The sequence below is a fragment of the Aythya marila genome (genome assembly GCF_965140915.1).
Source record: "Aythya marila genome assembly, chromosome: 2".
Lineage (NCBI taxonomy): Eukaryota > Metazoa > Chordata > Aves > Anseriformes > Anatidae > Aythya > Aythya marila.
Genome location: NC_139043.1, coordinates 45,627,680 through 45,649,505, shown reverse-complemented (window position 1 = coordinate 45,649,505; position 21,826 = coordinate 45,627,680). Strand labels below are relative to the sequence as shown.

The 21,826-nt window shown below is 40.8% G+C and overlaps 2 protein-coding genes across 2 annotated transcripts in view; one reads left to right on the top strand and one right to left on the bottom strand.

Annotated features, from left to right (window-relative positions):
- The window catches only part of ACAD11 (acyl-CoA dehydrogenase family member 11), a 29,138-nt gene extending 7,521 nt beyond the window's left edge, over nucleotides 1–21,617 (top strand). The window contains exons 10-20 of the mRNA XM_082753526.1: nucleotides 1,770–1,847; nucleotides 2,226–2,364; nucleotides 2,476–2,583; nucleotides 3,695–3,793; nucleotides 14,522–14,588; nucleotides 16,491–16,576; nucleotides 16,778–16,849; nucleotides 17,759–17,913; nucleotides 19,411–19,527; nucleotides 19,931–20,040; nucleotides 20,569–21,617. Coding sequence (XP_082609652.1) covers nucleotides 1,770–1,847; nucleotides 2,226–2,364; nucleotides 2,476–2,583; nucleotides 3,695–3,793; nucleotides 14,522–14,588; nucleotides 16,491–16,576; nucleotides 16,778–16,849; nucleotides 17,759–17,913; nucleotides 19,411–19,527; nucleotides 19,931–20,040; nucleotides 20,569–20,683 — 1,146 coding nt within the window. The 3' untranslated portion in view covers nucleotides 20,684–21,617. The remainder of the gene's footprint in view (nucleotides 1–1,769; nucleotides 1,848–2,225; nucleotides 2,365–2,475; nucleotides 2,584–3,694; nucleotides 3,794–14,521; nucleotides 14,589–16,490; nucleotides 16,577–16,777; nucleotides 16,850–17,758; nucleotides 17,914–19,410; nucleotides 19,528–19,930; nucleotides 20,041–20,568) is intronic.
- ACKR4 (atypical chemokine receptor 4) lies at nucleotides 5,782–10,203 on the bottom strand. Its single transcript, XM_082753527.1, has 2 exons — nucleotides 9,891–10,203; nucleotides 5,782–7,537 (listed from the first exon to the last, which is right to left on the bottom strand). The coding sequence occupies exons 1-2, from the start codon at nucleotides 9,965–9,967 to the stop codon at nucleotides 6,457–6,459; spliced, it is 1,158 nt and encodes a 385-aa protein (XP_082609653.1). The 5' UTR covers nucleotides 9,968–10,203; the 3' UTR covers nucleotides 5,782–6,456.
- Nucleotides 21,618–21,826: the final 209 nt, after the last annotated feature.

Here is a 21,826-nt window from a genome sequence, read left to right as displayed (position 1 = left end):
ACTTTTCAAGGTTTAAGAAGTACTCTAAAGAAAAACTTTTTTAAAAATCTAACATACCTTTAACAAAAACCTTAGAACTCTTACGGTATGAAGATGCTTATTTATTTCCAGTGTTGTACAGACACATAGGTGCTGTGTTACTTTTCTTTAGGAAGATCACAGACAATGTTCAACCTCGTAAATTCAAAATCCTACTTAGGTTTTTGTCTTCTTTTCTCTTATGAATTACTTTGCTTTTCAGTTCCAAGGAGAAGCAAAATCAGGACAGCACTTTGGTTTCCCTTTATTTTAATTGATACAGAATTCACATCTGTGTGGCCAGGATGTTTAGCCTCTCCCAGATATATTTTTAAAGCTCCTTTTATTGGTACTCTGGCATCCTTTATTGAAAATACTTATTAATTCTGCTGTGTTGTCACACCAGCTGTGGCAAAAGAAAAAAAAAGTGCATCACATATCTTTCTTTATCCTGTACAGAAATTGTGAGTAACCAGAATGTCTTAGTGATTAATCACTAAGGATCATACTAGTTATTGCATCATGGTTACCACTGTTTCTGTGCATTGCAACGTGGCTATCTTTGGATTTCTTGTTAGAAGCTTTGCAGTTAAGTTTGAGGAACTGATTTGTCTTCATCTAGCATGGGGACAAGCATGTTGTTCCACTGACTTTTGTTTCTGTAACTAGTCAGCCATTTCTCTCGGCTAATGCTGACTATATGATGGGACAAGCTAACCTGTTTGTGTTTGCTTTCATCTGAAAGTATCCTGCACTGTTTTGTTTTGGAAATCTTAACACTCAGTAAAGTGTTTGTGCATAACTTCCATGATAGCATGTTGCTGTTTTTTTCCAGGACTCTGTAAATCTTCTATTTTAAGAATATTAGGGTGTGGTTTGTTTTCTTTTTGCTGTCAGGCAGAAGTGCAGAGAACATATTAATCTGGAAGACTTATGAATGCATCTGCAAAGAAAAATTGAGAGCAGAAACACTTTATATCCAAGGTTTCCTAGAAGTCTGTTGGTAATTTGTTATGGATTGTCCAAGGAAGCCTTGCAATAATTAGGTGTACTTGCTTTAAAAACAAACAAACCACAAATAACCATGGAAGTTTTGCAGATGAATAGAGTTGTGCATATAAGTTATTTCTCATAACAGGAATTGCAAGCCAGGACTTGTAAAATCTGCAGGAAAAGGGCAATAATTTATTAGTTCTAAAACAAGTTCTGGACCAGTTAGACGGAACTAATCCTTGATGCCTGGAATGACTGATTACAAAAAAACGTTAAAAAAAAAAAGTGTTCTTTCAAATTAAAAAATTATCAACTAGCTTACACACCTGATTTTTGTGATGAGAAGCCTGACTCTTAAGTGTCAGTATGCCAGGCTTTTATTTGTTGCTTTACTTTTGGGTTCATTCCTGTTGTGTGGTGGTACTGTTTGCTAAGAGTTGCGTTTATCGTCAGAATACACTTGCTTTCTGCTTTTGTCAGCATGCGTTTTCAACCACTCTAAACTATTTCCATGTATGAAATAACGTGTTGACTGGGGTCATCTCCATGATGCATTTGAAGTCTTGCGAAATGAGGAAATTGCAGTTTGATTTTGAATTACATTTTATGTTTTATAGTGAAACCAACCATATAATTAAAAGCTGCGTTGAATATTTTATACTGGTTCCTTGAGGTGTAGCTGCGGAAAAGAAAACATCATTTGTGTATGTTACACATGTTCTTAGTTTAAACAGCAACTTTTTAATTGTTTCTCTTAGGAAATAATAGAATACTATGCTAGACATGGGAATACTGAGGAAAAATGGAAGAAACCGCCAGTGCTTGAGAGACTGAAGGTATGGGATAATAAATATTCTTGAACTCCCTAGCTGTGAAAAAACAGACATGGACTGTAAGAAATATTGGTTTATTCTGCTGGAGAAGTTATTCTCTCTACATGAAAAGAAACAGAATGAGGAACTATGAAAGGAAAAGAAGGAAGGATGCAAAAGGAGTTGTGAATTACAAATGAGAAAAGCAAAAGAGAGTTATGTGAGGGGTGTGTCAGAACTTTAATTCAAAACCATACCCACTGAAAATAGCCTTTGAAGAAAGGCATCAGATATAATGGACAGTATGCTAGGCAGGAAGGAGGAAAATGGTCAGCAAGCCAGAATTTAATTGCTGTTTAAAGATTTATTGCTAATGTTTTTCCCTCCTAATTCTCTGAACAGGAAATGGCCAAAGCAGAAGGTCTGTGGAACCTTTTTCTCCCAGATGTCAGTGGTCTCGGCCAGCTTGACTATGCGCTAATAGCTGAGGAGACAGGGAAATGCTTCTTTGCTCCTGAGGTTTTCAACTGTCACGCACCTGGTTAGCAAACCCTGTGCTTTACCTCCAGCACTGAGAACATTAAAAAATTGGGCATCTTATGCCTTACCATTTGTGTCTGAAGAAGTAAACATGACTGCTCGTTTCTTACAGACACTGGAAACATGGAGGTCCTGCACATGTATGGGACTGAAGAGCAAAAGAAAGAGTGGCTGGAGCCTCTTCTAGAAGGGAAAATTAGTTCTTGCTTCTGCATGACAGGTAATTTTTTTCTCAAAAAAAGAAAATGAGAAACCTTGGCAGAAATTTAAGAACGTCACATGCAAAAAGTATAAAACAGCAAATTGTTATATGTCAATGAATTCGTGCAGACATTTCCACAGTATCTGAGAATGTGATTGAATGTGAAATCACCTCTAAGGTATGAGTGCAAGGTGAAACACCCTTGTTGCCCTTCCCTGGTAGTTACTATTTCTCCTATTTTACTGTATTATCATTTCCATATGCTTTCAATTTAGTTTTAGTAGTAGCAAAACATATTTTATTGTACAAACCAGATTTATGATAGAATTTATCCTGTTCTTTTAAGTATGTTTTGGGGGTTCCCTAGAAACATACATATAGATACAAGTATCTTTATTCTGGTTTAAGATTTGTATTTTCACAGTATGTCACAGGTAGAGGTTTTAAGACGTAACCTGAAGATAAATTGGAAAACATACAAAGGATTTGCTTTGTGTGTAGATCAGCATTATATTCATTTTTGCTTTTCAAAGCTTGTGGTATTCAGCATTTCTGGTAGCTTTTGAACATGTGATGTCAAAACCTGTATCTTCCCGTGTCTGAAAGAGTTGAGAGAACCCTCTCTTGCAGAGGTAGGTTCTTATTTTGCAATTTCTGTGTCACAATGTTCCCCAACAGGAAGAGGATGCTTTCACCTTAAAGAAGGTGGCCTACCCTATTCTAGATGTAACCTATTTCATGATCTATCACAAAAGTAGTTTAAATCTCTGTATTTTCATTTGACAAGCATCTAGGAGGATAAAGGCTGAGACATGACTGTTATCTAAGTACATCGGGAAGGGGAAGAATTAAAAAACATCACGGAAGGAAGAAGGATGTTTACTCTCAAGAGTAGTCTGAGTTCAAAAACAAGCAAGTTTAAAGTGGCTATGAATAACATGTTATTAGAAAATAGAATATCTCTGATCACCAGCAGAGTGAGGTTCTGAAAGCAGCTTTTCTGCTGGGAGCAGAACAGCGATGCTGTCTTAAGAGTATGTCTAGATCCCTATATTTGTGGTGGTAGTACTGCCTGTGTATTTAATCCAGTGATGTGTATTGGTGGTTTGTTTTTTTTTCTTTAACACAGAACCTGATGTGGCTTCAAGTGATGCCACCAATATGCGATGCAGCATCGAGCGAGATGGAAACAGTTATGTGATCAATGGCAAGAAGTGGTGGAGCAGTGGTAAGTACAGAAACCCTACAAAGAGTGACTACATCTACAGTTCTTTACAAGAGCTGATAAAATTTGAAATGTTTGTCTTCCATTTCTGAGATGGAAAATTTACTCTTCTTGAATAAAGAGAATAGAAGGTAAAACAACAGAAAGAGTAGAATGAAGCTTTTGTTCTGTGGAAGTCCAAGACTTAAATCCCATTGGAGTTTTTGGGTCCATTTTAGAACCTCTCAGTTTAGTTTCCAGAGTGAATGCTGCTATTGCTCTTCAAAGTATCTCTCTCCATCTGGTGACTTTCACATTTATGATCACAGTTATTAAGCTTTGTTTTTATGAAGATGTCTTTGGCAGCTTGTGTGTGAGGCTTGAACAGCTCCAGTAAAATTTGGCCTGATTGTTAATCTAGTCTGTGACACTGACAGACTGCCTCCTACATGTGATTTTCATACCAGAAACTTCCCAGAAAAATCAGTGAGTTGGACTTTGTATTAAATGTCCCTGATTTTGGAGGACCTTTTTTTTTTATTATTTTATTTTTATTTATTTATTTTTTTACCAAAACATGAGTGATATATTCTGGAAAATGATAATTCACTAGGAATTTGGAAGCTGAGTTACTAGCTGCAACGAAACTTTAATGTTTCATTTGTGTACCTTTGTGTGGGCCAGCGACCTACGCAGATATGCTTGTGCAATACTTAAACTCACCAGAAGATAGGGCTTGCTCTCTTTCCTAGTACCACAGAACTGGAGGCAGGTATGGTATCTAGCCTCCTGACCTAAAAGTGTCACTTGACTGCTAGCTGCTACCCTTGCTCAGGAAGTGTCTCACAACTGTGTTGCAGTTCCTAAGGAAGTAATGGGAAAGTGTTTTAGCAGGTCATACACAGAAGAAGAGTATTCAGAGTAAGCATCATTTGCTTTGTCTTACCCCTAATCAAAATAATTAGGGTAGTCAGATTTGTGTAAAGACAGACTCATAATAGGCACTGAAATGTCAAGAAGTTTGAGAAACACATACATGCAGCTTTGTCTTACATGTAGAATTTCATTTTCTGCCTGGTGGGGTTACAGCTCTGTCACAGTCTCCTTTTCTGCTGGGTTGTTTTTGTTTTTTTTCTTCTCTAGTCTGGGTGAACATGAGGATCTTTGATGTTTGGGAATTCCAGAAGCCTGACAGCCTGGTCAGAATGTCATTTCAGGTGCAGTCGCTATGTGTGTGTGAAGACAAGTTGTAATTCACACACGCAGGAAATTAATGTATGTGTGAAGACAATGCAGGAAGTTGTTAGCTTCATTGGAAGAACTGAGTTTCTTACCATGCTATGTATGGGTGCTTTGCACATCTACAGTAAATCCAGCATAGTTTAAACATGTCAGACTTATGGTGGGTGTGTAGGCCATCTGTCGAGCACCTCTGATTTCCCTGTTCGTGCTCTGCTATTCCTCAAAATACTGGACTGAAATTCTCTAAGCTTTTGTCATCTAAACAGAGAGAAGAGGTTTGTGTCTTGTTTATGCTACAGTCGTTTCTTGTCTGTCATCTTAGTTCTTTTTCTTTTAGTCCATAATTATGTAATTAGGAACAGTGACTAAAACTGGGAGATTCCTGTTGGCTTTCATAAGCCGTAGCTCAGGCCCTTTGTTAGAGTCCATAGGATGTTTGAAGGCAGGGACAGTATGTTGTAATAATCCTTTTTTTTTGCATTTGGAAACCTGATACATCAATGTATTTCAAATCTTTCCGGGGACTAAGAGAAAACTGCTGTTTTTCTGTAATTCTTGCCAGCCCTGGGGTAGAGGACAGCTTTGGTACTTCTCTATGGAAACACTGTAAATCCCACCAACCACAAGCGCCACATGGAGTCAGAACCTCTCTTGTTCATAGAGCCAGGCTTCTAGCCTTTGCTGATTGATAAAAGTCTGTGATGAGAGATGTCAATACCTACTAAAGCAAAGCAAAGATAAAGATATGAAAAAAATGAAAGGCAGTGCACTTTTAATGTTCTTATATTTTATTGTATCTCAGCAAAATTTAGAAGATTATAGTTATTTCAGTGTCTTGTTCATTTTACAGATTCTGACAGGAAATTCCAGGCCCTGGGTCTGAAAATTCACTTAAAACTTTTTCTTATATTTCTGCTAATGCTTCAACTTCACTATTTTGGCATTTACATTTGATGATACATTTACAGAGATGTGGAACATGCCTCCCATAGGACACTGGGCTTGTTGAAGTTTACGGCAAGCAACAAATGGAGAGATGAAAGGTCATTTTAAGTAGCTGCAGAGCAGGAGTTAGTGTTTTTTTTTGTGGAGGATGTTCTTGTTGCTATACGTATGTGAAAATACATCTAGAAAATAGCTTTTTTTCCCCTCTCAATTCTCAGCCATGAACCGATACCCCATTTTTAAATCTTAATATTTTGGTTTGTTTGTGGTAAATACCTGAATTGTTCCTGGCACTTTCAGTATTTGCTCTTGCTCAATACTTAATTTTGATAATGATGTTCCACTTTAAATTGCAGTGTAGTGTCTTGGCTAGTCTGCAGGTTCAGAGATTCATCTGAAAGTTGGCTTGCAGAGAAACAGCTGTTGAAAGAATATCCCCCACCCCCCCCCCGAAGTTAGTAAATATTTCCCCTTTTTGAGTAAGGTAATGCAATAATAGTCTATATGGTGAAGCTAACTGTTTGCTCAGTACGGTCTTCAGAATTCATAGAAATTTCTTCAGTCACTCCGTTCTGCTGTTGTCTTCTCCAGTGGCCGTAATTCTTTGCTATTTTCATAATGTGCATTTTAAAGGAGGCGCCCAAAAAGGCATACAGAAGAGGGTTCAGGCAGGCGTGGAACAAAGCGATGCTCTTGGTGACCTGGAGCGCAATGTCTATGGTTTTACTTGCATCACAGTCAGTAATCAATAAATAGATGATATCTATGGCTCGCCAGAACTTAACAATGTTGTAAGGCAGCTGAGTAAGAATGAAAGCGGCCACCACTGCCAGCAGAACCATGAAAGGTCGAGACTTTTTGGTGTTTGCAGATCTAAAGATTGCTCGAGCAGTGACCGAGTAGCAGGTCAGCATTACTAGGAAAGGAAGCAGAAATTCCAGGATAATTTCCAGGATTTGAATGGTCGCTTTTAAGAGCGTTTCCATGTTCGCTGGAAATACAGGAAGGCATTCGTTCCTGTTATTGTGCTTTTTGACTTGGTTAAAGATCAGTTCAGGGATACTGAGCAGTACGGCAGCCAGCCAGACACAGCAGCAGGTCATGCTGCAGCGTTTGCCACCCCTTCTGTGCCCTTGGGTTCCAGCAGTCGCCCTGTATCTGTCCACACTGATGCAGGCCAGGAACAGCATGCTAGAGCTGAAATTCATGGTGTACAGCGAAGAAGTGAGCTTGCACATGGATGTTCCAAGTTCCCATCCCTGCACTGCGTTGGCAGCCCAAAAAGGGAGTGTGAAGAGCAAGAGCAGATCGGCGATGGCGAGGTGCATGATGTACATATCTGTCTTGGTCTTCAGTTTCTTGCAGTAGGCATAAATTGCTACCACTAAGGAATTTCCTGCGACTCCGACAGTGAAAGTCAGTGCGTAGAACACAGGAAGGAATAATTTCCTGAACTTTCTCACATCGTCTTTTTCACAGAGAAGCTCGTACATGTTGTAATCTATGACAGAGTTGAGGTCCTCCTCCTCATCCTCAGTCCAGTAATCAGTTGAGTTGCTCATATCCCAGCCCATGACCATCCTAAAAGTCAAAAAAAAAAAAAAAAAAGAAAGGAGGGATGGGAAGGAGCTAAGGGATTGAGAAGACAGACAATGAAGAAATAATATTGGTTTTAAGTTTTAAAACTTTGTACATAAAGCACAACTACCCCATGGAGTCAATTGCTGAACGGTGGCGGAAGAGCCTTAGTTTAGTCTTTGTCTCACGCAATGAACCGACTTATGCCCAAGTGGAATTTCTTACAGAATCAAACTAAGGTGGGCAGACTGAATCTTAGGAAACTGTTCAGGATGTTATGCACACAAAAGAATCTTGTCACATACAAAACTGCCCACAAGTACCCAAACAGTGCAGAATCTGAGCTGGTTTTTTCAAGTACTGCCTCATGATGGATTTATTCCATAAACACCAGGGCTGTATTCTCACTGCCTGTTTAAGGTTGAAGTTTAAGTGATCTTATCTTCAGACTGTGTCTTAAGCAAGCCATGTCCTACAGTATTGTATTCTGTTGTAATTGTTTTCATTGACTAATTTGCTGAAATTCTTTCTGTTGTAAACTACAGTGTTGCAGAGCCCCATTCTCTTAAAATAGATGGGATTAAGATTTCTCAACAGATGTAGCAAAATGCTGCTGAAAATGAAAAACATGTGCCCCTTTCTCGTCTTCTGCAATTTTCTGAATTTGAGGCCAATGTTACAGAAAACAGATTTTTATCTGACATTCTGCTCAGAGCTGCAGTTTTGCTTTTTCAAGCTTTGAAAAACTCCAAATACTGTCTCTGTTTTTGAGACAGGAGGTTAAATGAACGTTTGCCAAATCTTTATGACAAACTATCTTCTTAAAAATATTTTTCACGTATTCTGCCTACCAGGAAAAAAGTTACTGACTGATGGCTCGTTCAGGTATACAGACCAATTAAATAGACAGAAATGAATAATGTCTGTTCTTACTTGATATTTATATTGTGGTGTTTTTTTCTAAGTGACTCTGCTGTATAATTTTTAAAAATTGTTTTGATTAGGAATTAACCATTTGGTATGGCTTTCACCATCAATGACTATATAGAATTTTTTGGTTAACATTTCAAAACAATGATTACTCATAGTTTAAGTCTTGCAGTCTTATCATTTACTGTTGCCTAAATGAGATGTGCAGACTGGAAAGTAACGTAATTCTATTTATTAAGTTTATCAGGGGTGTCAACTCTGTGCCTAACAGTTCAGGTTAGCAGACTTTTTCAGCAGGGGTAGTCTTTCGCAGCTTTATAATACTTCAAGGAGAGATTTAGACATCAGCAGCAAATGTTTCTTTTTTTAGTAGAAGGGGAACTGCTGCAGCCTCAGTTTAATCCTCTTAGCCAAGATTAGAAAAAAAAATTAAAACTGTAATTGAAAAGTTCAATCTGTGGTCTAAACTTCTATTACAGAAGTTCCCCTATCTGGGAATGCTTAATCAAATTGCATCACTGGCAAATTTGCTTGGAAGCCAAATAACAAACACTTCAGTGCAAACTTTATGAAGTCTGGATATCACAAAGCAGTTTGGCTGTGACAGGGAACATGCTCTGCTGCCTTATGTGATTTTGGCTGACCTAAGTCCTTGACAGAAACAGTTATGTAGCATTCAATAGTTGACATTTCTCCCTTGAAAATAAAGTCATATTTTGGCTAGCACGCCTATTCGTATTATGACATTCCTCTTGATGTTGTTTCTCAGGCACACGCACGCATACACGCTCCATAAAGCACAGCTGTCCCGCAGAGCCAGTTGCTGAACGGTGCAGGAACAGATTTAGTCTCAGCCCGCAGATCGAGCCACTTTATGCCCCAGCGGAATTTCTTACAGAATCAAATTCGTGTGGGTAGGCTGAATCTTACAGCTGGAGAGTGCTCAGGATGTCATGCACAGAAAGGAGTCTTATTGCATACACAACTGCCCACACGTACCCAAAACAGCTCGGAACCTCAGCTGCTTTTTCAAGTATTGTTTTCTAGGAGATATGTTAATAGGTATATTAATAGACAGCATTGTATGATTTTTTGCATTATTTTTCCAACCTTCTAGTTAGATACAAATTCAGCATTTCTGTGTGATAAACTTGACATGGAATTGATCATCCAAATGCATGTTGAATGAAGTTAATATTCCCAGTTTAAACATACAGACTGTTCTTTGATGAATCGAGCAGTAACCTCCTCCTCTTCTACTGAACAAATCTATTTTTAAAATTGGAAACAAGCATGTGCCTTAGTTAAATGAAGTCTCTCTGTAAAGCCAACTTAAGGAAGAGTAAATCCTAGCTCTTCCACTTGTAAATAAGATAGATACATCATTGCTAGCATACAGAACTGCAAAAAATAAAAGAAAACTAACCTTTTGTCAGCAGAGTGGTAGCAGGTACTGCAACTGAGATGTGCTCCAGTGAAATGGTCTGAGTTGGTCTGACACATTACATTTTGTCTTCAGGCACCACACCCTCCTCTGGAAATCAGTTGCACTTTCATTTTGACTCGCCAGTAAGAAGAAAAAAATCCTGCTTTCCTTGAAACTTCTGTGCTGAGGTGTCACGTTTCCTACTTTCTTCCCTGTTCCCTGGCATGCAAGTATTCTTTCAAACATCGAAACTCCTACTACTTCAGTATGTTACAGTTTGGGTTAGTCCTGAAAGTCCCTTTTTCGTATAGTCAAAAGGGTTTAACAGATCACACACTTAAAATGTGAAAAGGAGGAAAAAGTGGGAGAGATCTTTTCTAGGACAGCAGCCAGTAGGAAGTTGCTGCATCATTTCATCAGGGCAGTACTCTGCTTTTTGATAGCTGCCTATGTAAGGATTTAAGAGAACCCTTTATCCCACTTTTTAGTAACTTTTCAGGGGATACAATGAAGAGATGGATGCTTTTTGTGGAATGGAGTGGAATGTTGGCTCATTCGGTATTAGATATGGGACAAAACTGGGAAGGTGATAGCAAACAGATGTGAAAACAAGTAGCAAGCTGTCAGCCAGAGGATAAGCAGATTCTCCTGCGCCCTGTGGGAGAGTTCTCAGGGAATTGGATGTTACCAGTCAGGCTCATAATCACAGCAGTGTTTGATAATATTTCTTCAGAAACTGTAGAGGAAAAATAAGATGCTGTTCCTTCCATGAGGCAATGTTTCTTCCACGTGCAAGTGCGCTGCCTGGGTTATAAGGAGGCAGTGCTTTTCCTGGAGATGAAAGATGCAACAGTTCTGTGTTTCACATGCAGATGTTGGTATTTCAGCACTGAGGTATGGACTTGTGCTAAGAATTCCTGAGATAGCTGGATCTTGCTTAAATTTCCACAATCCCTAGAGCTCAAATTGGTCTCTTGTGCAGGTATTGTCTTGTGCAGAGGGTCAGGAGCCTTTCCTGGTCTTTCAGAGCTTTAATTCTAGTTGGATTTCCCTGTATCCTATAGCAATTGTATGAGTTTCAGTAAATGCAATATTGATGCCAAATGATGAAGAGAGGCTTTGGGCAGACCCAAAGTCAGGTTTCGCCTTTTGGCACGCTGGCTAAACTGACACACCTGCTAGGGCTGGATTAGCCATCTGTCTGTGTTTCAGCTATTTTGGAGTACATGAAAGGAAAGGTTTTCGAAGTGGACAGCTCGGAACGTAACAGGCAGATGTTTTCCACATTCTTTTAGCTTCATTTGTGTTCACGAGAAGAAGAAAAATAGATTGGAAGAGGAATTACAGACCGAAGAAAGAATGCTGCAGTGTTTGTGCTGAGTTCTTAGCTAGAGCCTTCATCTTGAGTTGTCATAGCATTTTTTCTGGTGTTTGCCATGATAGATAAGGATATTTGGGTTGCTTCCAGCATGTCTGCTCCTTGCAAGTCACGTCATTGCTTAAGAGGCCTGAGCTCTGTATCCATAAAATAAGGGAGCCTTGCAGTTCTCCTGGATGGCTCGTCTCAATATTGTCCCCAGCGTGATAGAATAACCAGGGCAGAACTGAGAAAGCTCCCTGGGGGGGCTTTTTATATGTCTGTGCATTTACCTGCAGAAAAGGCATTTGCATTGTCAGTGGCTAAGAGGTCTTGTGGGCAGGCTGCAGGAAGGCAACTCGTGTAAGTACTGGGCTGTTATTGCAGTGCCTCGGTTCCTCAGAGCTTTGCAGGGTACAGGGAGAAGAGAAGCCTCCAGTCAGGGTACAGGAATAATGCCATCACGCCAGGCTGCATTTTAGTATGGGGCTGTGTGCTCAAAAGTGGAAGAGTGGATGCAAAGTGCCAATGGATCGTTCAACTAAGAAGCACCTGCAGCTGTGTAAAAATGGGATGGAGGAGGGGGAAAATTGAGAAAATCCCCTCGTCTCCATTAGATCTCTGCTGACAGCAGCCAACAGCACGCTGCCATCCACCCTACTCAATCCAGTCTGTTCTTGGAGGAGAGTCCAGAACATCTGTCCATCAGTGCCTCTGAAGTTGCTGAGATGGTAAATGTCACCACAGACCTCTGATCTTTAACTGGAAGAGGTAACCCAGCTGGCTGAGCAGTAACCTGACAAGAGCTATAGGTGTTCTGAGTATTCAAGGAGTAGGTTATCTTACCTTCATCTTCCTAGCCAAAAATTGAAAGATGGGACATTGAAAAACAGGTAACTAAGTTGCAAAATGAGAAACAGGTAATGAAATTGCAAAAATCAAGTGCCATTGGCTTATGAAACCAGTGAAGTTTGTACTGTCTGTGCTACATTTAGTACTCTCTGCCAAGAAGAACCCATATATGAGTTGATTTTGTGAAGGTCAGCACCTTGAGCCCTCTGATAGCAAAGATTAGGTTTCTCACAGGGTTGTGATCAGTCCTCTACGCACATTTTGAAGTGTCTTTGTCTTTGCATGTGTGAGTGCAATGAAGGATTTTAAAATACAATATGTTAGTTAAACTTACAATGACTCCAAGTGGAGCAGCGTTGTGGTTTACAGGTTTTGGATAGGTCGTGCAGACATATGTATGAAAATGCTGATTATAAAGCCTGTCAACGCAGAACCGTACTTAAAACTGACCTCCTAAAATCTCTGTAATTTCTGTTTGTTGGATTGTGAGTTTCTTGCAGAACTGCAACTAACTCCAGCCAAAATGACAGGCGTCTGTGGCTCTTCCCTCCCCTCCTCCTGCAATTTCTCTGAATTCCAGAAGTAACATGTGAATGCCATTTATAAACTAGGGATTTATTCCATCCAGGCAGCCTGCATTTTTTTCAAAGCACTGGAGTCTTTCAGAGACCTGCGTTGGACTAGAACTTCTTTCTTTCTGGAATTTATGCTCAAAGTTGGACTGAAATTTGTTTGGGATGTTCAGAACTTTAGGCTGGAAGGAGTAGAAAGGCCAGGAATTTGTCCTTTTTTGCTGTGCTTAGATGGGAAAAAGTATGCATGAAACTGAGGTATGCATTTGCCTTCCAAGAACTTATTTGTTCTGATGATTTAGAACTCCTGACCAGATGTCTGGTTCTCAGTGAACTCCTCACAAAGTTCAACATGAAAGCTTCTTCTGATTTGTTCACAGAGTGGTGAAATTCTGCCTTTTTTTTTTTTTGAAGCAGGGATGTTTTTTGAGTGTAGTTTACAAAACCGTTTGTGTGCTGATGCCAGAAAGTCAAAATAACCTTTCTTGTAAACCTCACTTCAACATAAATGTGATTTAGAAGATACCACATGTGCAATTCTGTGGAAAAGGAGAAGAGTCAGTTACCCCTTCAGAGCCCAACACTTCTCTTCTCAGGGGAATACGCTGCAAAGCGTGTGTTGTGTTCTCTGGGGGCTGATCACCTGCCTGTTGTAGTTGCCCAAATGAGGTGACTGAGTTCTTCCTTTTCTCTACCAAGCTGATTTATCCCTTCCCACCTCAGCTTTTTGCTCAGCTGTTTAGCTCAGAAGCCTAGCGCTGCCTGTGGGCCACAGATAGCCCTGATCAAAAACAAAGGACAAACAGCATGCTGCAGGAGAGGAAGGTGAACAGCCCTCAAAACAGATCAGAAGGAAATAAATCTCTCTTCTCACTTCCTGGCCATCCCAGCAGTTGGCCTTACAAGGAAGGAGCTCTTCTCGAAGCCAGGTGGTTGTATTGTGTAGGCCAGAGGCTCACAGACCTTGTGGTAACAGCTGCCTGAACAGTTACAAAGGTAAAAGATCCTTGTTTCTACGTGTCCAGTGCAGTCCTGCCCTCTTTTCCCTTTGTTGTGTGCGTGAGACATTGAAAGGAATGAGGGCATGCTTGGGTACTAAGGAACTTTTAAAGAAAAAAATAGCGGGGATTAGGTGTCTTAGAAAAATTTTGCCATTTTAATCGATGGTAGAATCTTTTAGGACCTGTACATTAAAATGTCGGCTTTATGCTACAAATATGCGTATCAAATAAGGTTGTCAATGGCTTGGGATGCTAGCAGATTATTTTCAGTCAACAATTTGCACTGAGCTTATTTATTTGAAGCACAAACTAAAATCATTTGCTTAAGGGAAGTTCCTGAAGTTGTTGAAATAGTAGCAAAGTCATCAGTGATAACCCTTAAGAGGTCTTATTCGCCTAACTCGCTGGCTATAATGTGGTCAGCATTTCATTCCCATGTAGATCCTCCAGTCTTTACAGCTTGAAGAAGTTTTACTTTCGAATTGGCAGCATTTCACCTTCAGGTGTGCTTTGTGTTACACTTACTTGCTAAGCTGCAGTGGAGACAAAAGTAATTGGATTCCTCGTCAAGTTCCTTCTTGTTCTTTTTTCATAGGAACAGGTGGCAGAGCTGGGTCCTGGAGGGTTTGGATGTTTGGCTTTTGGTTTTCTCCCCATAAATCAATTCAATTTGCATACTAAGTAATAATACGGATTTTGTTCATGTTTGCTTACTGAGTATAAACACAGAAGTCGATTGCAGACTTGTTCCTGTAACACAAAAAGAAGGCAGATTTATCCACATGAAGCTTCATTTGATTCTGTATTGAGATTTTCATAGTGAAAATTATTTTTGTGACTTTTTTTAAGGTGCTGGGAACCCGAATTGCAAAGTTGCAATTGTAATGGGCAAAACCAAAAACTCCTCAGCATCCAGGTAAGGAGTTACATTAGATTCAGAGAGTTACCTAAAATTTGTTTCACTGCTTGCAAAAACTTTAAGTGGGATAGCATTAATTGCCTTGATTGGTTGGCTGTGGGTGTGAATTACAGGGGACTTCCAAACCTGTTCATGCATCTTTTTAGCAAACAATGTTAAGAACCTGTTCCTGCTCTGCTCTCAGCTGCTGCTGATTGAAAGCTCTCAATTTTTTCACTCTCACCAACTTGCACCCACGTGCTTCCCCCTCCATTGCAGTAGCTCGAGTGTTTGTGCAGCTGTGTGATGAATTGGATCAGGAAATTCTCTGGAGTTCACCAACTTTATCTTGGCCGCAGTATTTTTAGTTTGAATTAGTTGTTTCCAGAACAGGAGAGTGGGGCAGCTTCCTCTGCTGCCAGTGTGCGTGCAGCTGTGTCGATGTGCACTGGATGCACGACGTCAGCCCGTGTGTATGGGTGAGCTGGGTGGGCAGCCAAGATGGGCCTTGTATTGCCTGCTGACACATGGCCACCGGCTCCCTAAATGGCCTCTTTTGTGCCATGACTGCTCTTAGGGTAGTGCCCGTTCTGCTGTCACCATCACTGTGGGATTAGGGCCCTGTGGCACACGTCCTGACTCTCTGCAAGCATCAGCCCACAGGAAGAGAGGAGAGTCAGTTGTTGTCTAGGGTAGAGAAGAATTTATGACTTGAATGCACCTCTTTATGGGGTGTCATATCCTTATGTCAATAGCATGCTGCCTTTTTTTTCCTACTTAATTTGAAATTTATACCACCTTGGGCTTACAATTTGTAAGTGTGGCTTATGAAAATGGTTAACGAGAGAAATTGCTTGCTTAAACAATAACAAAACACAACTTCGCAAAGCTTGCCTGAACAGACAAGTACAAGTGGCCTGTCAGAGACCTGAAGCTGTCTGCTAAGTTCTTCAAAAAATTATCTGTAGGTACAGAAATTAAGTTTGAGACACAGGGTGTTTATGTGAAGTTACGTGCATAGAGAGCATTGCACATCTTTAATCAGACCTACTCATTCCATTCCTACATAGGAATACAATTTTTCTTTTTGCTTAAAATAAGGATGAGGCATGTCACGTTCTACTGCTATTACCGAACTGAAATTTCCTCTTGCAAAAATCTTATGCAAGCTGTGAGTAAAATGCTTTGTGACTGGTTCCACTGAAATCACGCAGCTTGTGACACACAAGATTAAAACAGTTTTTATTGCCAAGTTGGATTTTAGCCCAAATTCCACTGATGATCAGAGGTTTTTGGATTTGATAAGCTTCCATTGAAAAGTAAACAGTAACTGTCTTCCAGCATACAGGATGCTTTGTCCAGAGGCTGTGCAAGCTGTGGCATCTGTTGAGCTCTTGGAAGCTGAACAAGAGTTCACGGAAGGAATTGTTGTTCTGCACTTTCTAGAACAGGAGACTTGAGTTCCGGTACCTGGGAAATCGCCTCCAGTCTTGTGTGACTACTAACTGCCCTTAAATTTCCTGGAGGAATTTAAGCATGAGGGTCATTTTCCTGAACTACGGGCAAGCCAGAATTATGACGATGATAAATGTGTTTTGAGAACAAAAAGGAATAGCCGAGAGGAGGAAATGGGCTGTGCGATACAGGAACAGATGGTAGAAACTTGCACAGGTGACAGACACGATACCTTTTCATTCATGGTGCATTAGATGGTAAAGTTCAAGGAGGTTTGCAGCACGTGTGCCATACTACGTGCAGGCAGGATGGCTGCAAGCAGTATAGGTAAATCTCATAATTTTCTTTATGGAAGTGCTAAAGGGAGGATAGAAAATAAAAAAAAAAAAAAAAAAAAAAGAAAGGGGAGGCGACAGAGGGGGCAGCTCAAAGTTAATTGCAACTTGTATCTTCTTTCTTGATCAGGTACAAGCAGCACAGCATGATCCTTGTTCCCATGGACACGCCAGGAGTGAAGCTGATAAGACCCCTCTCCGTGTTTGGCTACCTGGGTAGGTGATGGTATTTGTCAGCTGTATGGCTGGTAAGTTGTTGGCGATCTCAGCAGCTGCAGTAATATTCATGAATATTGTATACGACATAGACCAGTAAAATGCAGACAAACAGTCAAATTGAAGGCCTGTATTATTTTTTTTTAAATGCATATTGCATCCTCCTTCATTTTATTTATTGTGTTTTCTCTGTACCTGCAGATGAGATCCACGGAGGGCACTTTGAGATACATTTTAATGACGTGCGAGTACCTGCCTCCAATATAATACTGGGTGAGTTTCAGTATTAATTCCTTCTTAACGCGTACAGCAACAAACCAAATTTTACAAAACGGTTTGTTTTATGACTCATCCTAAGTTAGCGTAAAATGCTAGTGGGGGATTCCTTAGATAAGGTGTGTCCAGCAGGACTGGCTGGCTGAGCCAGGTTCTCAAACACGTGTAAGAGGGAGCCACGTGTTCTGTAGCAGCCTGGCTGCTGTATGAATAGAGCTTGTTTAGAGCAAAAAGATGAATGAAGAAAGTAAGTTAGCTGTTGTGCAAAAATCAGTTCCCTGAAGCAGAGCAAAGCAGAAACCGTCAGTGGCATTCTTTCCCCCAAGCCACTTTTTTAAAAAAGGCAGTGAAGTCTATGAAAAGAGTGTTCTGCTGTAGGCTGTGGCCAACCAAACCTGGTACCTGCAGATTTAGCAGAACTGAAAGAAAAATGAAAGAATGAGCTAGCCAGCTCTGTGACCTGCTGCAGGGACACCTTTGCTCTAGTTCTCTTAGCTGGAAAACATCAGCATTTAAACAGTTGGTTTTTTTGTTATAATTATTTTTATTACTCTGAAAGAACTTTCTCTCTGTAGTAGCCCTTGGACTTGGAAAGCTCAAAGTTTTCCCCCGGATTGTTATACCAGGCCCCACAGGTGTATATTTCAGTGTGAGATTAACAACATTTAAATGAAATCAGGTAAACCAAAGCCTCTCAGAAACCACCTTGGAGTGTTCTTTGTGCTGTAGGTTGTATTAACAGTAGGTTAATACAGACCTAGTTAAATGAGCACAACAATCCCACAAAATAAGCTTTCTGGTTTGCTTTTAGCAGTGATGCTATGTGGCCCCTTCTGCTCTGAGCCACGAATTGTTTCAAGCAGGAACCAAGGAATGTGCATGTACCTGTTTTTTCTTTCCCACCAGGTGAGGGAAGAGGGTTTGAGATCGCACAAGGTCGGCTCGGGCCAGGCCGAATTCATCACTGCATGAGGTCCATCGGTGCGGCTGAAACCGCTTTAGAGATCATGTGCCAGCGTGCGGCAGAGAGAGAGACTTTTGGGAAGAAGCTGTACCACCACGTAAGCACGTTCTCTCTTTGTCCTAGTTCACGCAGTCCAGATACCACCTGTTGTTTTGCCCATGCAATGGACAGTGCAATAGCTGTGCCCTGCCATGAAGTTACTGTTAATGATGCTTCAGAGGTCTAAGGAAAAAAAATCATATTGGGAGGCTCCCATTTTTCACTGTAACTTTAGGATTTTTTTCCTTACAATCCTTTGCTGGTTTTCAATGCAGATTTTCCTACTATGGTTTTCATCTTCTTCTAATGATGTTTGGACAGGTATTTGATTAATGGTACGCATTAAAGTATAGCCCAGTACAAGGCCAAACTGGGATTTTGGTCTTTTCTAGCTCTGGACTTGAAATACAGTTTTGTGAGAGCGAGCTTCTCTCTTGGATCAATAGGCAGAATAAGCTGACAGTCTCCTTTTAATAGGAATCCATAGGAATTTATGGGAATTTAGGAGGTGCCCTATCACATTTTAAGTGTTCCTCAGCCTTACCCAGCAGATAAGATGACTTTATTGGAAAAAAAACAACATGTAAAGGCAATGGAAAGAGGAAGCTGAGTTAGTGTCTGGCACAGGTTATGGAGAAGTTTGTATAGAGCCAGAGGGAACGAGCTTACAGATCCACTTTACAGTCGTGTCATTGCCAAACTTCCCTTCACTGCTACAACATAGTATTAATAACAGTTGGATGAGGTGCACTCTGCATTTGTCAGCAGCTCATCAGAAGAAGACTGATGAAGACACAGGCAAGACAGGGCAGGAGGCAGCTGCATCTTCCACTACAGCCCGGAGCATGCCTGAGACTGGCGGAGACTCCAGCGGGCTGTTCAGTGACCAGCATCACATGAACGTTTTTCTGATGTGCACAGAGAAAACAGCTGAGAAGGAAAGGGCTGCCAGGATCAGATTTTGCAAGCAGCTATCCCGTATTTCAAACTTCATTTGGATTAAGGGAGCTGCTAATTTATCACTGTGAGGACAGATGCAGCCGGCACCACCCTGCAGCTGTTTGCCAGGGTGTGTTAACACACCAGTACCAGTAGTTTACGAAAAACAACTGGTTTCTCTCTCCTCTTTCACCACCTCACCCTATCAAACACCCCAAGGTTTTCTATAGTGTGGCACGGCACGTGGAAAGAGGGTTGTGAGGTACAGTATCAGGTAAAGGAAAGCAGGGAGTAAAAAAACAAGCTAATTTCTTGAAGCCCTTCAAAGCCTATTAGCCCATGGGGATGCTCACAGAAATGAGAGTGAACCAGGCTATATTTTCCCTCCCTCCTTGCTTGTCCCTTCCAGGAAAAGCAGGGCTGTAGCTTTTTTGTGTTAAATATTTTTTTCTTTTTTCCCCCTCATAGTAAATTAGATGCATCTAACTAGCTTTAATTTACACAAGTTCCTCTCCAAATGACTGAAGGTATGCTGAGGAACACAGACACCTTCCTTAGGGCAGGTTTACCCTGGCAAGGTAGAAGGCATTGTTATTTCTTTTCTCTGTCTCCCCAGGAAGTTGTTGCCCACTGGATTGCTGAGTGCCGCCTTAGCATAGAACAGGCGAGACTGCTAACGCTAAAAACAGCCAGCAAGATTGACATGTTGGGCAACAGAAGAGCTAGGAAAGAGGTAAGCTTGTTGGCAGCTGGAACCTGCGCTTTTTCACAAGATAACTGGTTGAAATTTAAGCTAAAAATATTGCTAAAAGTTGGCCTAATCACAGAGTACAACTTCATGTTGCAATAGGAACTCTCATATTGAGATTGAAGAGAGATCTCAGTTTAAAAAGTTTAATTTTTCAATACTTCATCAGATTGAGGAAGTAGAGCCTAGTCACCTCAACCCAATGGCAAAGTTTTGTGTTTTTCTCCTGGAGAGGATTTAACTCACTAAGAGAATGGGAAGAGCAGAGTGCTCATCCATCCTCTAGAGAAGAAGGGATGCACTATGAGAAACCAGGCCTCAGTAGAATGGTTTGGTAAAATGTTCCCTCTTATGAAAATGTTGTTAATGTGTTCTCCTTTAACCACAGGTAGCCATGACCAAAGTGGTTGTACCTCGAGCTGTGCTTAAAGTGATTGACTGTGCGATCCAAGTGTGCGGGGGAGGTGGAGTTTCCCAGGATTTTCCTTTGGCTTCACTGTGAGTAAGGGATACTTATGTTAAGCAAAAGGCTTAATTACTAGAGATAAGGTAATTTTATCATGCCAGTACATGCTTTTTTTTTTTTTTTTTTAAACCTCAGGGAGCCAGAAATCATAGTAAACAGGCCCTCTTGCACAACTTGCTCTTCAAATTAAATCCCCATGCATTGCTTTATCCTTAGGAAAACAAACAACCACACAACCAAAAAACAACCACCACCAAAACACAGAAGCTGCCAGTGGACCTAAAGCGGTTCTTACAAGCAGCAGGAGAGGATCTGTTTCTAAAGCTCAGTCTGATCCCTTATGTTGATGAAGTAAAGTATGCCTTTGGGATTTCCAGCCCATGCATCTCAACCCTGCCAGAAGGATTTTGCTGCAGTACCTCCTGTGTTATGAACATCACCTCCTGTCTTTTGAGGAATCTCATTAAAAGGATGACTAGCAGAAATAGTTGAGAACTCCTGCTGTCAGACTAGTTTGCTACTGCAAAAGGGCTGTTCCTAATTCAGATCTTCCCACACAGGTTTGCTTACATTCGCACCTTGCGCCTGGCAGACGGGCCTGATGAAGTTCATCTCTCAACAATTGCGAGGTGGGAGCTGCTCGATCAATCGAAGAAGCTAACTGCAAAAATTTGATGTCAGCATAAAGCCCTCTCATGTGGATGGAGGCCTTAGGAAAGATCACATTACTCAGTGCAATAATGTCTAAGCTGAAATTGTATCAATATAAAACCTTGATTCTGGTTTGAATCAGTATGCATTCTCAACCTTAACTTGTAAGTATTACATTTATTAATCAGGGCTTGCTCTAAGAGTTTGTAGAATGCCCTGTCTGAAGTAAGGGTACATGTAAACAGGATTTGTCTGGGTTCTTTATAACACTGATTAAAATCTATTTTCTAACAGGCTTAAAGTGCTTTATTTGCTTTGAGCCAAAACCCTCTAACTTTTTATTGTAGTCAAAGCAGTTTTCATTTGGCGATTTCATACGATTTATGGCAAGTTGACAAACTTAATTACTGATTAAATGACAAACCATTAAACAAATAAATGGTGTTCTTCCCCTTTCCAAAGCTCGGCTTCAGTCCAATCCCCTTTCCTCCCCTTTACCCTGCTCTAAACTCTCCTCATTTTCACCAAACGTTACACTCTGAACTCCCTCTTCCTCCCTTCAAGTGGGGCTAAGGGCAGCACAGGATCTTGGACTTTAAGGTATAGCAGGTTGTTGTCATCTCCTGTTCCTTACGTTGTTCCCTCAAAGTCATCTCCCATTTCTCCTTATCAGCACCATTATTTATCATATTTCCTTGCAACTTTCCTTTTGTGCAGCCTCACAAGCCTCCTCCTGGCTGCAGCTGCTCCTGCCCTTTCTTGAAGATGTCTGAGATTCAGAGGCATCTTCTCCTCTGAAGAGCTGAAATTTTGGCTGGAACTGAGACTGGTTTGCACAGGGCAGTTCAGGGCTCCCTCAGCCACCAAAACAGGCTCTGCCATTCATGCCCATCTCTGAAGTTCCCAAAGGTCACAGTTCCTCAGTGCTGTGTCTGTAACAATCCCCTGACACGAGTTACTTAGCACAGAACTCACTAATACAACAGAAGCAAGCAGATTACAGAAAACAGCACTGTCATTAGTTCTATTTTCTATAGAAGTAGGACAGTACAGGTAGAGTATTTCAGCTTTTACGGGGCGATCGACAATTAACTTAATGATAAAAGTGATTATGTTTCTGCATAACCAACCTTAGCCTGATGTCAGAGCTCAGAAAGAAATAGCTGT